This window comes from Zalophus californianus, chromosome 1 (assembly GCF_009762305.2).
Source record: "Zalophus californianus isolate mZalCal1 chromosome 1, mZalCal1.pri.v2, whole genome shotgun sequence".
NCBI classification, from domain to species: domain Eukaryota; kingdom Metazoa; phylum Chordata; class Mammalia; order Carnivora; family Otariidae; genus Zalophus; species Zalophus californianus.
The window spans coordinates 147,861,285-147,879,656 of NC_045595.1; the positions used below are offsets into that span (position 1 = coordinate 147,861,285).

The 18,372-nt window shown below is 43.6% G+C and overlaps 1 protein-coding gene across 21 annotated transcripts in view; it reads right to left on the reverse strand.

Moving 5' to 3' along the window:
• Window positions 1–18,372, reverse strand: part of KALRN (kalirin RhoGEF kinase) — a 646,977-nt gene that overhangs the window by 253,727 nt on the left and 374,878 nt on the right. For 15 of the 21 annotated variants that reach the window (XM_035724478.1, XM_035724483.1, XM_035724467.1 and 12 more), the window contains exons 17-21: window positions 14,571–14,789; window positions 11,015–11,164; window positions 8,037–8,151; window positions 4,057–4,172; window positions 3,473–3,595 (exon numbers count right to left, since the gene is read on the reverse strand). In XM_035724478.1, coding sequence (XP_035580371.1) covers window positions 3,473–3,595; window positions 4,057–4,172; window positions 8,037–8,151; window positions 11,015–11,164; window positions 14,571–14,789 — 723 coding nt within the window. The remainder of the gene's footprint in view (window positions 1–3,472; window positions 3,596–4,056; window positions 4,173–8,036; window positions 8,152–11,014; window positions 11,165–14,570; window positions 14,790–18,372) is intronic. The other 6 variants (XM_035724481.1, XM_035724476.1, XM_035724477.1 and 3 more) reach the window with 1 other exon arrangement.

Genomic DNA, 18,372 nt, shown 5'->3' on the forward strand with positions numbered 1-18,372 from the left:
ACTTTCAGAGATAAAATGACCAGTTTAGAAAAGTCTTTTTCTCAACATCATTCCTCATTGGGAGACGTAAGTTAAAACCCCGATGAGATATGACTTCACACCCTCCAGGATGGCTATATTAAAAAGACAAACGATAACAAGTGTTGGAGAGGACGTGGAGAAGTTGGAACTCTTACACACCACCAGTGGGGATGGAAAATGGCATAGCCATTTCGGAAAACAGGTCAGCAGCTCCTCAAAAAGTTAAACAAAGAGTCACCATATGGCTCAGCCATTTCACTCCCAGGTAGATAGCTAAGAGAACTGAAAAAAATGTGTTTACACAAAGGCTTGTCTACAAATATTCATAGCAACATTGTTCATGGTAGCCAAAAACTGAAAACAACCCAAATGTCCATCAACTGATGAATGGATAAACAACACGTGGCCTAGCTTTATAATTGGAATATTATTCAGTCATACAAAGGAATGGAGAACTGACACATGCTAACACCATGGATGAACCTTGACAACATTATGATCAGGGAAAAAAGCCAGACACAGAAGACCACATATTATATGATTCCATGATTCTGTTTATATGAAATCTCCAGAATAGGCAAATTCACGAAGACAGAAAATAGACTAGTGGTTCCGGGCCTGCGGAGAGGAAGGAATGGGGAATGAGGGGTTTGTTTTGGGGGTGATGAATATGCTCTAGAACTAGATAGTGGCAATGGTTACACAACCTTGTGAATACACCAAAAGCACTGAATTGTAAAAATCAAAAAACCAAAGAACCTAAAAAAAAAAAAGCTTTGCTATTAGAAAGAAAGAGATTTCTTCCAGCTGTCAAGATGATTAAGCTTTCCTCTCATCATGTGCCTTGACCCCTTATAGAATTTTTGAAACCCACAATAGGAAGATATCTTGTGTATTCTTCTAACTGGATTTTCTACAGCCTACCACAACAAGAAAAATTTTGTTATCCTCTTATCCTCACCCAAATTCTCTTTATCTTATTTTTATTCTTATACTTGTGGATTGCTATGTAGAAAGTACCTTTTTATATTGAGTGTTTCTTCTACTTGATCTGCTTCTTTGGAGCAGAGTATAATAATTCAATACACTCAGTATACTCTATTGCCCTGTTTAGTTGTGAAGGCCACCATATTTATCCTCTTGTGGTTTAAGGTCAATTTGGCTTCCATTTCAAATTCACTTTACTGGTTACAAGGATTACAATTAAAGATGGCTGGTTAAAGGAGGCTTGCCTCTGGGAAGTGGGACTGGAGTGGAACAGGAGGCTGTTGCCCTTTTATCAGAAGCTCTTCAGCTAGATTCGCTACCCTGTAGATAACCCAATAACAAATAGCCCCAAGGCCTGGAACATGTTAGACGGGAAAATGAAACCCTCCTGCGGAGTCAAGTTAGGAGGCAGAGAGAACAGAGAGAGCCAAAGTAATAGAATCATATTAAATATAGATTTGGGGAAGGAAGTTGTTGAAATCTACTCAAACTTTTTTTTCCCCCCAGGTTCACAAACATTTGCAACCTCTCTTCAATGCATGATTCAGTCACGTAAGTTGAATAAAGTGGGGTTCTTATCCTTTGGGATCTTGCTGGCTCATATCGGAGATAACACTTCACACAGATTACTGGAGAACAGGATGGCTCATGGCAGGTCCTTTAAGGGCTAGACAGACAACAAGGGCTAGAATGCAGGGATGGGCCAGACCACATCCTGGCATGTCAGCAGGATCACAAAGGAGGAGGCAGTCCAGTGGAAAGGTGACCTCTTTTTAAATAGTAGAAACTAGAAGGAAGAAAATGATATTCTAGGCAGAAAAATCATATAGAGGAGGTACAGAAGCAAGAAAGTATATGATGTATCTCTCAGAGGATAGGAAAATACATCCATTCAGCTGGAGCATAACATGTACACGAAAGAATAATGAAGATAAAGCTGGGGAGGTAAGGTCCTGCCATTGTGGAGGGTGTTCACCTGAAGGCGCTGGCGAATCACTGAAGTTCTTGGACTGGGTCATAATATGACCCACCCAGTGTCTTAAAGGTGAACAGCAATGATGAGCAGGATGGATGGATGGGAAGGAAGGAAAGGCCACAAGCATGGAACCCAATTATGGTGGTTACAACTCGAATGGAAAAGAGAAGAAAGACGGAAGGAAGATTTTTAAATGGACTAAATAATTCTCTACATTTCCACTTAGGTTTATGAACAGATTCCGATCCTAAGAAGTTCTACTACAATCCATCCTACGTGGATAGGAACACCAGTGGATCTGATACCATTCAGCTTGTTAACGATTCATTATTGACACTATTTGGAGAGGGGCAGATAGACACAAAGTAGGTAATTCAAAAGCTATTTTCATTTGGATTTGAAAAGAGTTCGTGTATCTGTCACCTTCCTGGTGCTGTCTGCTCTAGCTGGTGCTGAAATGAGTCTCTTCTCTACACTGACAGCCTTCCACATTGGACAGAAAGGCCCCAAAGCTCACAGGGATGCAGGGGAAGGTTTCCCACTATCAAAAGTTCATAGTGTAGGAGTCATAAAGTGAATAATCCCTTCTGAAGGATACATTCAGGAATGAGGCTAAGGGCCTACTTTTGTCACAGCAAACTAGAGGAAACTTGCCTTTAGTGTTGGAGGGATCTCTGGGGGGAGGATGGGCATTAATACATTCCCCCCGCCAGTACCATGACGCCCCACAAAAGCAGCTCTCATCCGGGGAGAGCATCTGCCATGTGAGGAAGTGATGCCAAGACAGGCTCCTCCGTGGCAGGGAGCCCAGTGTGAGGGACGAGGATGCTACAAAGGGCGAACGGAGACAGGTCAGATTTTCATTCCAACCCAAGGGTCCTCAGATCAAATCCTGGCTGTGAAAACACATTTCCTCCTACCCTAGCATTTCCTGCCTCAGTGTGAATGGGGGTGTGAGGATGTGGGCATGTGTGCCAGTGCACATTTTGCTCCCCAGAGACCCCAGCCTGGCTTGTTTGCAGCTCTGAGGCCAGGTGGAAGTAGTCAGTTCAGGAAATAAGAACTCACCTTGCTTTGTGAACCCATCCATAGTCATTGGCCTATAAGGCAGACTTCCCAAACCATTCAAACATCAAGAATATGCAGATAGGTGCAGATGTTCACACATGCAGTGTGCATTTCACATGAATACATCCCTCTGCCTTACTGGGTCTGAAAGAATACAGCCGAGTCTAGACCTGGAGCACGAGGATGAGTATTCGGAAGCACAGTGTAGAGTTGCTGACTTCCCTCATACAGATGCTCTATCCAGCAGCTGCAATCCTCTGGGTATTCAGGTTTCAAAGGAGATCATCCTACCCATGCGTCCCCACCCACCCTGTGGTCAACATTCCGGTGTGGAGAGGCTGCTCTCCCTTCCATAACATGAACCTGGCCAGACTGGGGAGTGCTAGGTGGGTGTGGGGTGGTCTCCCGAGTGCTTCCTACCTTGGCAGGCACCCTGAATTCCCCATATTCCTTCAGCAGTTCCTGAGTCTCCTCTGTGGTCTCTCCAGTGGAGGTATGTGTTGACAGGTAATATTCACCTGTTTCTTGGATCCAGTCCAGCGCCTGTGGGAGGAGACAACCCACCCAGTCCCCCAACAGTCAGCTGTCCTTAGGAAAACATGCACTGCCACACTGTTTGGGACAGTGTGACAGACCTGGGAAATACCGGCACATTTGGTCAGTAGGTAGCTGACTAAGCCCTCTCCCGTCAGACTAGGAATAGCCTACCAGTAAAGACAGCATCTCATCCACTAGCCCTCATCTTCTAGTCCAGGCCCAGCATCGTCCACGAGTTAGGGGCCATCTAAGTCCAGCATCTCCTCCCAACTCCTGGTACAACGTGCTTGGTAAAGGCTGACTGACGGGTAAGTGAGAGTCCGTTCTCCTTCCTTTCGTCAGCACCACCTCCCGTGTCTACTCTGCCTGCCTCCATGACCCTCTTCCGGACTGTCCCATGCCGTGGCCATCTGGGCATCCACACAGTCCCCTGAACGGAGGCGAAGCCAGGAGAGCCGTGGACATACCTGTTTCGCGCTGCGCTCAAACACCACATATTGCTGGCACTGGTCTAACCGCCGCTTCTTCAAAGTCCAGAAGTGCAGGACGCGATTCTCCCTCTGTAAGAGCTCACTCAGGATGGCTGTGGGGGCAGAGGAGAGGAGCACTGGCTCGGGAAGGCCCCAAACAAGTCTGGCTGGCTCCTTGCACTGCACACCCCAGCTGCCAGACACCTGTGACTGTCCCGCCTCCCCAGGGGACTAATCCAGGTACCCGAAATGAGGACCCGAAAGCATTTCCCAGAGGGGAGCAAGATCAGAGGGACTGAGGCGGGAGCCTGTTGAAGAGGTTCCATCAGTGAAGGGAGGAAGAGCACGCCCCCAGGGGAACTTAGAGGTGACCCTGATTCTCTTCATCCCAATACCAGTCCCTAATGGTAAGAGACCTCGGGAAGTGTCCGCTCTTAACGTAACAACTAACTCACCTGGCCCCTGGAGCCTATGGACAGCAAGGGGGCTTGATAAGGATCCCAGCCCCTTTGGGTTCTGGGAGAGGGTGGGAGAGGAACGAGAGCGTGAGGACCAGCGTAACTGCACGGGCAACCTGGCTCACGAGCCGCACTCTGTGCCCTGTACGGGAGGCTGTGTACACGGCACCGGAACAGCACCGCCTCGAGTTTGCGACCCCTAAGTCACGAGCGAAGGGAAGCTGTGTTGGAATTGTGTCCACCTAGAATCATGTCTCTAGGTCCAAATTTCCGTGTTGTTGCGATCTGATCATAAGAAACGGTGAAAGCTTTTCTCGTGTTACCTGCAGTGATGTCAGGTGAGAGGACATGCACAAGGCATGTAACTTGATGGTGGGCCACGGCAGGTGTCCATCCGTGTCCAGTCTCTCCTTCCTCCCATCACTGCAGCAGCTGGCCACGTGCCCAGATTCCCTACGTGTTTGAACGGTGTGCTCTGTGCTGGAAGCACTCACATTTAGTCTGTATTATGTCTGCCTCCGGCTTCCTGCTAACTCTGTTAGACACTAGTACACCATAACGATGATATGAAAAATCAGTATTTATTAAGCACTCACTCTGTGGCAGGCACATATTCTCACATTAATTCCCCTGTGATGCACGTGCCATTATTACCTCCATTTACAGATGAAGAAAGTGAGGTTCAGAGAGAATAGGTATCTTGCCCAGGGTCATTCAGATAGGAATGTTTGACTTCAGAGCCTGAGTCCTTAGCCGCCTTGTTCCTCTGGGCCATAGGGGCTGTGAAGCACAGACTACTGTGCTTTACAGAAAGGGGCACCTTCACCCCAGTGTTTATAGCAGCAGTGTCCACAATAGCCAAACTACGGAAAGAGCCCAGATGGATAAAGAAGATGTGGTATATACAATGGAATCTTACTCAGCCATCAAAAAACACTGAAATCTTGCCACCTGCAATGATGTGGATGGCACTAGAGAGTATTATGGTAAGTGAAATCAGCCAGTCAGAGAAAGACAAATACCATATGATTTCACTCATATGTGGAATTTAAGAAACAAAACAGATAACATAGGGGAAGAGAAGGAAAAAATAAGATAAAAACAGAGAGAGACAAACCGTAAGAGACTCTTGACTGTAAGGGAACAAATTGAGGGTTGCTGGAGGGGAAGGGGGTGGGGGATGGGGTAACCGGGTGATGGGCATTAAGGAGGGCACTTGATGTGATGAGCACTGGGTGTTACATGCAACTGATGAATCACTAGACTCTACCCCTGAAACTAGTAATACAGTATATGTTAACTAAATTGCATTTCAATAAAATTTTTTTTTAAGAGAGGGTACAACCAATTTGCAGTGCTTGTACTTAGAACTTTTCATGCATCCTCTTGGAAGTTTGATTCTCTAAGGACAGAATCTGTCTCTCTTCCCTTAGGCTGAGAACTTTTACAGGTCTAATTATCCACCAATCCCTATATCCATGCCTTTATTATGTAACTTTTAGATCCTCCCCAAAGAGACAAATTGAATCTCCTCACCCCTGCCCTAGGGCTCAGCCACATGACTTCCTCTGGTACAAGGGTTGTTAACAGATATTATACAAGCAGGAATTTAGTGTGCTTGTGCACTTGACCTTGCCCTCATCACTGTAAGAGTCTTCCTGGGTAAACCCTTCTTCAATTGAAGTCCCAGAATTAGTACATGTGGAGCAGACAAGACTCCACCCTGTAGTGAGGCACTAAGCCAGCCAGGCTTGCAGAACGGCAATCCTGAGCCCGGCTGATCCCCAGCCAATGCACAGTGACTTGAACAATAAATGCTGACAGTCGTATGTCACTGAGTTTTTGGTTGTTATGCCGTAATAATTGCGCCTTTAACAAAAACTTAAAATAAGTGGCACTGGCCTTAGGTCCAGGCAGCGGGTAGAAAAGAAATGGGTATAGGAGAAATTGTAGGTCCCTGCTCAGGTGGAAGCCTCAATTGGGCAAAGACAAGTGAGAACCAGTGTTTACTTTAATCTTTTTGTCTCCTAATCAGAGCTTTGCTCACTGCAGAATCTTACAGGGTAGGGTGGTTAAGAGAATCAACCCTGATCAGGCAAAAGTCCTAAAGAGTTTCAGATTTCATTTCTCCCCTTCTGGAAAGCTTTCCCAAGGACAACAGCCTGCCCTCACCCCCATGAAAGTGCAGCATATCCTGCTCTTTCTGAGAGCCTGACTCTCGCAGCACGTTGAGGTATGGGGGGGCATGTGCTCGCTCAGCAGGCAGCTGGCCTCCCCCACACGGCTGCCTGCATCACTAAGTCAGAACACAAGCATTGCAGCATGCAGGATGGGCCAGCCAGCCACAGGGTCCCTGGACCTCAAACGGGGAGCACCTCTGGGAGAGGAACCTGCCTCCTCGTCTCTGTAGAGAATTTTATTCCTAAATTTAATTCTTCCCAATGGCCTCTGATCTTGCCACCTCCCGAGCTCCCTGAGCAGCGCCTCCCACTATGGGCTCTGCAGCCCTCGGCCTGCCCCACCCCTCACTCCAAGTCAGTTTCAGCTCCTTCCCTGGCCTCGGTGTCCAGGCTGGGAGCCCTCTGCTGTGTGAAGATGACATTTGTTAAATTCTTCACCCACTCAAAGGCTAATTTCTGCATGGTCCAGCATAAGTGATGCCACCGGTAATTTAAGCTTAATGTGGTCATCTACTAAGCAATTATTAAAGGTTACTGATTTTTTCATATAATTGTACACTTTATAGAATTCAGAGAGAGATTAAAGACTTCTAGACCAGTACTTATCTAAATTTTATGTGCACACAAATCATCTGGTTGGGGCTGGCAGGAGCTCTTGCCAAAATGCAGCTTCTAATTCTGTAGGTCTAAGGCAGGGCCTGAGGTCCTGTTTCTTACACACTCCCAGGTGATGCCAGGGCTGCTAGTGTGGAGGCCACATTTTGATGAGCAAGAGTTCAGACGCCCTTCATTTTAAAGCAAGAGAACTGAAGTTTTAAAAGCTCACACAGTAAGTAAAAATGTAACAGAACTTGGTTTTACGATTCTGTCTGTGTCTCGTTTCCAGGCTGTAAGATAGCCTAGTCTGTGCTTCTTAATATGTTAGCACATCTGGCTACTTACATTTAAACTAATTAATATCCAATAGAAGGAAAAATTTAGTTCTTCAGTTGCATTTGCCACATTAGTCAAGTGCTCTGCAGCCCACGTGACTAGTGGCTTCTATACGCACAGCGTAGATATAAGACCATGTCTGTGCCTTCAGAAAATCCTTTTAAGTGCTGCTCTAAGATCAAGATGAATGAAAAAGTGCTAGGGAAATTTTATCTTCATTCTCCTTTTCCCAATCCCGATGCACGTGTAAACATTGCCCATGAATCCCCACAGCCCATGCCACCCCACATCGAATGTCTTCTTATTGGAGGAGAAGCAGCAGGAGATGCGGGAGCACATAGCGACCAGGCGTGCAGCGTCGGGTCTGTGCTGCTGACTCGGCTCGCGGCCAGACGCCCGCACTGACCTTTCACCTGCTGCTCAGGTCCCCGGGTGTGGCCAGCGGCACTGGGCATGCTAACGTTGTTCCTGTGGATGTACTTGAGGAACACCTCCGCGTTCCGCCGTGCCAGGGTACAGGCCTGAAAGAGACCGAGGTGTGAGGACCCCAGCAGGGCCGTGGGCTCTGAGACCCTGCGGAAGGGGTGTCGGTGGAGAAATTTCTGTAGCTCTGAGTGAGCAGAGCCCCGGAGGCCACTTCTGGTTCACAGACACTCCCATTTCAGTGCGGGAGGCTCACCCTTTTGTGGCGTAAAGAATTACTCCCTGGGCCTCTCCCCTTCCCATCCCAGAGAAAAATCAGAATTCAGCCATCCCTTGACTGCCTCTCTGCTGATTCAGTATGACTAATGTCATAGGTACTAACTTCTCAGGATGGCTTTCCTCTGTCACCAGAATGCCTCTTAGAGGACCATGGGGATAAGCCACTTTCACATTTGTTTCATTTAGACTCGAGAAAGCAAATTTGGTAAACAAGCCTATTAACCATACATTCCCTATCTAAAGTGGAAGTCACCCACATTTAGAAAACTTATCTGTCCTTAAAATCCACTTCCACCTCAATAACACTAATATCCTGTTGCTGGGAAATACTGGATCCACACACAGGAATAAGAGCCATTACACTACCCTCTTTATGCCTCCATTAGCTGTGGGTGGCAGAGAGGGCAGGTCACACTCTCCTTGTGCCCATGGAGGAGACCCAGGCCCAGAAAGGGCAGCAATCATGAAGCACACCTGGGCTGGAATCTAGGACTATGGACAGAGTATTTCTCATTTCTCTCAAGACCACAGAATTTCTAAATTTCTATAAAGAGCAGAATTTTTTCTGTTGTACGAGTCTGGAGACAGTATAAATCTCCCCTTATCCACGGTTTTCATCTCTGTAGCGTCCGTTACCCACAATCCACTGCAGTCCTGAAGCAGGTGGTCCTCCTGATCTATTGTCAGGCCAGTAAGTAGCTTATTGCTACATCACAGTGCCTACGCCATTTCCCTCACTTTGTCTCGCCATGCAGGCATTTTATTGTCTGACACTATCACAAGAAGAATGAGGACAGTCCAGTGAGGTTATTTTGAGGGACAGACCATACTCAACTGTTATTACAGTATATTGTCATAGTTGTTCTCTTTATTTATCAGTTATCTATTATCAGCTGTTCATCTCTTACTGTGACTTATTTATAAACTAAACTTTATCATAGGTGTACATGAGTAGGGAAAAGCATGGTATATACAGAGTTCAACTCTATTCGCAGATTCAGGCATCCGCTGGGGTCTTGGAACATATTCCTCATCGATAAGGGGGACTGCTATTTACCCTAGTCCACTAATTTTTAATCTACAGTTTCCAATATTATCTAGACAAAACTCAAACTTTAACACCTTTTTATGTTTAACAACTGATTCTATAAATTATATAGTAAAAAATTTTTTAAATTTTGCATTAACAATAGGGGTTTCTGGGAGCTCTGGTAAAAGACTGTTGGGTGGGCCCATCTATTGTGAGGTCCATGAACATAACAGCTGGATGGTGGTCCAAAGCTAAGGTATCCAACATAGATCAACTAATACATTCAAATGGAGAACTCAGTGTTCCATCCATCGGGCATTTAATTCCCACAGCAACAGAGAGTTTCTCACCTATGATTTTAGGCATGTATGGAAAACATTAGACCAGAACATTTTCTTCTTTCATTCTTCAAAATAAACATGTAAGTATGAAGTAGTATTTTTATACCACTTTTAAAAAAAGTCTTTCATATGCTCTCTTTCAGTCATTGTTTTAAACTTTGTTTTATGGTGCTGAAGATTTTTAAAATCTCTTAGGCCCTGTACAAAGCCTTTTTATTTAATCTTATTGGTAAGAGCTGATTACTAAGGGTTTTGATTGAGCGCAGGTGCAGACACCTGATCGGAGGAGGGTAGGGAGAAGCCATTGCAAAAAGAGAGGGTGAGAGGGAAAAAAAGTGAAACTCAAAGAAGTGGTTCAAGTACAGAAAATCCTTAATAAAAGAAAGTCAGTTAATTACAGAGTTATAGAAAAGCAGTGGCAACATGTCAGGATATAAAAATTCTCTTTGTACTCTCAGAAACCTGAAAGGAAGCAGAACATGAAAGCAAGAAATTTGAGAGTAAACAGAGCCTTTAGATGAGTTTTAACACAGATGAATCTGTCAGAGAGATGACCAAAGGCTGTAGGAAAGAGGCTTACTAGGACTTTCCACACTAGCTGAAAGCCTGCTCAGAGCAGGATTGTGCTTCCTCCCCGAGAAGCCGGGGCTCTATTAAGGACAAAACATAAAAAAATGAGGTATTTCTCTCTTCATGCAACAGAATAAATGGTGTTATAGCCATTGGTTATTGATAATTGTTAGATTGGCAAAAATAAGGTGTCTAAATTTAATTTTTGCCCTAAATTTTGCATCATCCATTTATAAAATATTTATTTTAATACTGTTTTATATCTAGACATATATATGTATATATATATACATATTTAAAATTTATTTCTTTTAAGTTATCTCTACACCCAACATGGGGGCTCGAACTCAGGACCCTGAGATCAAGAGTTTGCATGCTCTACTGACTGAGCCAGCCAGGCGCTCCCAAGGCTTATATATTTCAATTAAAAATATTTTCATAAACCAAACATAACTGGGTGAAACTATGTGTTTTTCTCAATTACCAACATCAATGGGATATTAAGATATTTGAACATGGCCCCTGCAGTAATCGTGTATCACTGTCTAATTATATAGAAAGTGCTAAGAGAAATAAATAACATTGGAAGCATAACTTTTCAACCTTTCAAATTAACTAGCCAGTATCTTCTCTGCAAATGCCTCCCTTTAGATAAGAAATGAGGAAAAACAGGCGGATGGAAAGCCCATATGATGAAGCGTGTGTGTGTGTGTGTGTGACCTTGGATGACAGTGTGCTGACCTTAAGAAAGGCCTCCTTTTGTTCCAAATGTTTGCTGATGAGTGGGATGACATGGTCGATCTCTGCTGCTGGTCCCAGTTTATCTCGTCCGCCACACCAGTCCTCGTCTCTCCGATATTCTTGCTCTAAACTCTCCAGGACACTACAGACCTAATGAACCACGGAGGAAAGGCTCAGTAAATTAATAGATCAGGGAAGTGTTTTCTGAGCACCTTCAGCCGACAGAACCCTCCGCAGGTGACATGTTTCATTTGAAGTTCAGTCTGTAGATTTAGAACACACAGCGCCCCTGGGACATGGAAGGGAAGTCCACGATGCAGTGGAGCTCGGGAGACAGATTAGGACTGAGAGATGGATTTTGTAATCATCTTCTGACAGTCGTTGGCTGAAGGCTGACATCACTTAGGGATAGTATATAGAGTAAGAAAGACCAGTAATTTCGGGGGTTTCAAAGTGATTTCTACATATTCTATCGCTGGAAACTTATGATAATGCTGTGAATGTGGCAGAGCAGGAAAATGAAGTTTAGAGAAGATACTAGGCTTGCCCAACCATCTGTACTTGCCCTATAGGAAGTAGCCCTCAACAGAAGTGAAGGAGGAAGTGGCTTGTGTTGTGGGACTCATGAGCCATCAGTGAATGTTTTCTTTCCCCTCCCTTGGCAAAAATATCCCAGCAAAAAATGTCTAGAAGTATTGTTATAAGGCAATGACATCTTCAGGCCTTCTATTACAAAACAGACATTTTCTTCAGAGGATAATAAATTTGGGTTAACTTAAAAAATAATTGCTCTCCAAGTGCTAAGAAGCCATGCTTTAAAAGTAAAAGCATTTTGAATGGACTTGGATGGAAATTAGGTTGGGTGTAAAAGAAGGGGACCCAGGGCGGTCTTGTGCCAAGGCCTAGGGAAGGGTGCAGAAAACAGAAACTCATATCCCTATACTTTCCTTCAGTAGGCTTTGAATGCTTGGATATGGCAGCCTGGGGGGGGGGGAGGGGGAGAGCTATAATATCCTGGGTCCCCTTTGCCTGAGAAAGTCATCCTTTTTGCTGAAGAGTATGGTGTTGGATAGGATGTTTACTGAGTGAGGAACTGAGCTGAAAGATGTCCCAAGCCACATACCCTTGTAGCCAACATGCTCCCCATGTCATGAGAAGGCCTGTCCCTGAATTCTGACTCCTCTAGCACCACACACCTCTCCTCCTGCAAGGCATGAACACGTGTAGGAGGGCCCACATCTTGAGAGAAAATGGATTATAGAGAAGCAAAAACTTTAAGAAAAGACATAATTATATCCCATGATAGTACTGGACTAAAATCAACTTGGGAACTAGAAGAAATGAAAAGATTATCAAGCATAAATCCTTTAATTTAGCAGGTAAAGAAACAGAAATCCAGAGAGGTGACCTTTGGCAAGGTCAATTCGGGGTCAAATTTCCTGACTCTTTAATGTAGTGCTTTGTCCCCTTCTAAACCCATCAAAAACTAAAATTTGTGTATGATACTAGACAAGGACTAAACCTCATTAAAAAAAATCTGGACACAGGTATTCCCTGCTTTTCACACGCACCTCACTTTTTTGAAAGACTACATTCGTACCTGTTTTTGCTAACTGAAAGAGATAGGAGGGTTTTCACTTTTATTAAAAAAAGGTAAAAAGTGAAAAGAGTGTTCAGCGTTTGTTCTGCAGCGAGCTGCCCCAGAGGCAGCATGCACCCCGAGCAGTGAGCATGACCCCCAAGCTCCATCCCCGGGAACTACACCCAGCATCTCAGCATCCAGCTGCCTCAGCTCTGAACTGTGTCTGTGACCATCCGTGCTTTATCTTGACTTATTCTGTGCATCCGTTAGCAAGATGTGTCCCTAAGATTTCAGAAAGGCCTAAAAGAGGTTACTTTTTGGATCTGGGAATATTCAAAATTTTTTTCCATATAAATCAGTAGTCATTGCTTCTTTACATCTGATCTCAGCTTACAAAAGTTTTCATAGGAACACTCTACTTTCAGATAGCAGGGGAAGCGTATATTTAGTTGTCTGGCATCATTTGTTGAAGACTTCACTTTTGAATTGTTTTGTCAAAAATCAACTGCATATTTGTGGGTCTACTTCTGGAATCTCTATTCTTTTTCCCTGTGTCTATTCTTACACCAACACCATTTTGTCTTGATCACTGTAGCTTTAGGTTAAGTCTTAAAATCAGGTAGTGTAACTCCTCCAACTTTGTTTTTTCTTTTCAAGACTGGCTATTCTTGATTCTTTGTATTTCCATATATATCTTACAATCAGCATATCAATTTTTACAAAAATGTTTGCTGGGTTTTGATTAGGATTGCGTTGAATCTATAAATCATCTTAGTCTGCTGTTTTCAACTCTGGGGCCATCAAAGGCACCATCACTCTGAAACAACAGGAGAACAGAGAGATGGTGTAGAGGCCACAGGGCCCTCTGACAGGCACGTTTTATTTACTTCCGGATAGACTTTCCCATGGCCCCTGTAAGTCACCCAGAGGAGAATGTTTCTCTGATCTATTTCTACCAGGAAGCAATTTCAAGGAGGGGAGTATTTTACATTGAGTAAAATTACTTCTGTTTTAAACCTCTATTTCATGAAAGAATTCCCTGAAAGCACCCAAATCAGTTAGAAATCCTCTTAGCCTTTGTGCATATTGCTGTACAGATGGGAAAGTAAGGGGTCTAAATCCTTGTCATCCTGCTGTACGTATCTCCTGCCTTTTCTCCCACAGCTGCACCATCCTACCAGCTAGGCTCATAGTCTACTAGGGACAGACAGCTGTGTTTCCTCCATCAGACGGAGAGCCCCATGAGTAAAAGAGCTGTGTGTTTTCCAAGCCTAGTGCCTGACTGTGGCACATTAGATTATGTCCAGCAGGTTGTCACCCTACTCTCCTGACCTTCACTGGAGGCATATACTTTCCTACCTCACTGATGTTGTCTTGGCTGTGTGACTTGTTTTGGCCAAAAGGATGTTAGAGCATGTGACATAAGCAGAGACTTGTGATTTGGGGCACAGTAGATCTTGGGCTCTTGCACTCCTGCTTTTCACCATAAATTTGTCTCAAGTAGCTGTTGATCCAGGAGACTGAGAGACATGAAAGCAGATCTAGACAGATCTCCAGCTTGGAGCCCAGTTCTACCAAACTCAGCCAAGATCAGCTGAACTCAAATACTTAAAAACAAAATGCTTATTGTTTTATGCCACTGAGTGGTGGGATAGTTTGTTATACAGCATTATTGTGGTAGTAACTGACTGATACAGCCCTCAAATCTAGTATTCAGCATACACCTAATTTCTCCTTCAACACCTAGAACTGATGAGTTTGAGATTTTACAAGAAACAAATCACATGGTTCACTTCTTTAATGGAAAATATTATAAGGAGGCTAACTGTAGTTATTTCCACGTCATTACTCCCAAAGGCTAGTATTGGGAGGACTAGCTTCTTCTTGAGGGAGTTACTACAGATTCGCAGGATGAAGGGAAAAAACAACCCTGCATTGACATTAGTCTCCCATATCCCACAGCCCTTCCCTCACCTGTTCAGAAGTTTTATAAAATGCCACAGAGGCATTGACTAGTTTTAGCCGGTCTTCCATCTTCAGCATGAGCTGCTGCCAGTGGAGGGCCACCTTCTCGGCACATTCCCGGATGGCATCGGCATCATAGTGGCCAGCCTGGAGCAGTGCCTCAGCTTTCTGCTGTACCTGCAGGGCGCTCTGGTGCGTCTTCTGCAAGGAAGTGGCATGAAAGAGGGACTGGGCACAAGGGGAGGAGAGAGAGGTCCGTGGGAACGACCCAGGCGTGGTACGGGAGGGGGTGGAGTGAGGCGTGAGTGGAAAGATGCAGAAAAGTTAAAGAGCTTTAAATGGTGGATTCAAACATTTTGTCATGATGATTAAAACATCATTGATTTTAAAGCACATTTAAAAAAAAGAACATCATGCATTTTCATTAACCGAATGCTCAGGACCCTAACTCCGGCCCCCACTCTCCTACTCGCATCCCTGGTTCTAAAGACATCTCAGTTTCTGTGGTAGAGAAACCGCATTTGTGTATACATCTGCTCCCTGATTGGTTCAGACATTAGTGAATTTTTCTTTTCAAAACTAATCATAAAATTGTTCACTGTAGTGAGTTTTCAAGGAGGTTACTGCTGTAGTCCCACTTCACAGGTTAAATAAACACAGTACGTAAAAAAAAAAATCTCCACATAATACAAAGCTCAGCCAACAACACAATCATTTTAAACATTAGTTGAAAAGGGTTCCAGTAGAAGGAATGAATTTGGCAGATTAATAAAGCCTAAGAGTAGCATCTCACCATCCCTTAGCTACCCCACGAAGGGAACAAAGCAGTATAGTAGATAATTCAGCTCAACATGTAATCCCTACATTATTACATTATGTATGTTTGCCTTTAGGACTATATATATATATATATATATGACAGTTCCCAAGAGCTGACCCATTCTGTACTCCCTGTGTGAGTACAACCTCTCTCCTTTTCACCCCTACACCACCCGGCCCCCTTCATCCCATCCCAGACTACAGTCTGCACAGTCCTATTTATGTGCCCCTATCTATCACCCATCTCCTGGCTTCCCTTCCCTGTCTCTGGAATCTGTACTCAGTGTTCATTGTTAGCATGACAGCCTCCAGCAACCTAGACTCCTTTATTCCCTTGCTTGGCCACTAAGTTAGCCCTCAATTGTGATGACCGTATCAGAATTTGAGTTCTTAAATGTTGAACACAGCAAGCAAAAGTAAACTAAGGGTCAGAAATGATCCTCTACAAATCCCTGATTTCTTTCTCTGTTTTACTTATTGGCACCACTTTCTTTTCCTGTATCCTAAATAGAGGGGTACCCCAAGGTGCACTCTTGGTGTTTGTTCACTTCTGCATAACTCTTATCTATTCCCGTGGCTGCTACTACTTCCTTTTTGTAGATGATGCCCAGGATTCATCTCTCATGCTACATCAGACCCTCATCTTTAATTGTCTTTGGGTGTGAGGGTGAGCTGCCTGCCATACTTCTCACTCGAGGTCAGAAACACTGATTTGGTTGCTCTAGCTGCCTGCCCCATGTTAGCCACTTACAAAGATGCATTCTTAGCAAAAGAAGTGAAAGGTCTTCCTGGAGAGAGGAGGAATGCTCGTCAGTGAATGCAAATGGCTTGACTGCCCTATTAGAGCCTCCAGCTTCCTCCCGGACATTTTCTCACATTCTACATCTAAAACGAAATCCCTCCCTCTGGAAGTATCTTCCCATGGCAGTCTACCATTTATGTTGATGGTGCCCTCCTTGTTGTCACCTGGATTTACAATCTTGACATCATTCCTGACTGCTGTTCCTCACCCCAAGTCCCAGTCCAACCCACTGCATGCCTAGACCGCCGTGGTGGTCCTATAGTTAGCCTCCTTGCCTTCCAGTTCTAATCCATCAGACCCACCCCTTACATTTCCAACAGATCAATTTGGTTCTCTGTAATAGCAGGTGCTTGGATGAAGTGACTCCTAACGTTCTTCTGGCTCTAAAACTCTAATTTTATGCTATAAATATCATTCCCTTCTCTCAGTGCAAAAGCCTTCAGTGGTTCTCCCACTGCTATGAAATTAAGTCCCAACTTTGAAGGATGTCCTTAAAAGCTCCTCCAATGTAGTCTTGAACTACTTGCATAACATTATCTATCATCTACCACTCCTTACAAAAACCCTCTGAAAACACACTCTGTGCTTTCTTATTTTTGCTACCTTCATTCTTCCTGCCTTTTAGTGAACAACAACAACAACAAAATCTTTTTGGATAGCCGGAGACTCACTAAAAACTACTCTTTTGAACTCCTGTTTCACTCATCTGATATATTTGGCTGCTTCTCCATACTTAGACTGTGAAACTCTCAAGGCAAGCACTGTTTTAAAAATCACTTTAATAACTTTCATTTATCCAAGGTATACTCTGTGCTAGGCACTGTACTTAGGCATATTTTTTCTAGTTCTTATGACATCATGACAAGGTGGATATTATTAGTCCCACTTCACAAATTAAAAACCTGAGGCTCAGTCTGGTTGAGTGACTTGCCCAAAAACATACAACCAACGAGGTGATGAAACTAAGAAAAAGGTTCAGGTTTGACTATTCCTATGTTCACTCCCACCGTATCACACCACGTTATTTTATCTCTAGAGTTAGAATGGTATCTACAGTGCTTCACGCAGAGGAAGGGTGGGTTCACCAAATGAACATTAGTGATTATGATAATTAACTGGCTTCTCCTCAATATATGAAACCAGCATATAATTGTCATCAAAACCCCATTATTATGTCTTTTTCTCTGAGAGTGAAGGAATAATTCTAATTGTCCTATAATTTAGGCTATGTAATAAATCCTCTTCCTTATTCTGAAACTCATTATCATCCGATGGTCCTTGGAACCCCGTCCCCTTTAATTTCCAAATGACAAACTCTTATGGACATGACATAAACTTTGCTTTGATAAGCTTGAGTCATTCTTATGCATTTATTTCTACTATTATCTAATCCTATTGAGTGTTATATCTTTAAGACATGGATTACCAAGGATGTTAATATATGATTTTAACATAGGAGTACATGGAAGAAAATTGAACCAAATCAACTGAATTTATTATCCAGTTCTAACTACTTATTCTGCCATAATGCTTATGCTTAAAATACATAAGAGGATTTCAAATAAAATTGATTTCAAAACTGAGCTTGTCTCTATGATAGTCACCATTCTTGAAAACACATCAGCCAGACCATTTTGCATAGTAACAAACAATAATTTGGGTTTGTTGATAAAGCTATGCTTCTGGGTGCTGTGTGCTGTTCTCTGTTTTGAATGGTTCTGTTTTCCTAAAACTCAGGGTACTTTAGGTAAAAATTCTGACCTTCTTTGAGGAGACTAAAATCTTTAAACCAATAAGGCCACCCAAGCTAGGGTGAGCAGACATCCTAGTCTGCCCATGATAGTTCTAGTATATGCCTATTTTTCTAGCTGAGTTATTAATAATTCCCTTCTTCCCTCTTAGAAGTATCTCAGTTTTAACAATAAATTATCTAGTCATCCTACCCATAGCTATTTTGTTCTCCCTTACGGAACCCAGGATTCTTTCTTAGGGTCCAAGAAGACAAATTATGTTCTCTATCAGCAATCACTGGAAAGGCCTCCAGTAAGTAATTACCATCAAAATGGGCCAAGTAAAACTAGACTAGTTAGATCCCCTTTCAAATTGCATAAATCTTCCCTGGCATATCTTCCCCTTGATGCAGAACCTGGTCTAAACCAATGCTTTTAGAAAGAAGAACAAGGCTACCTG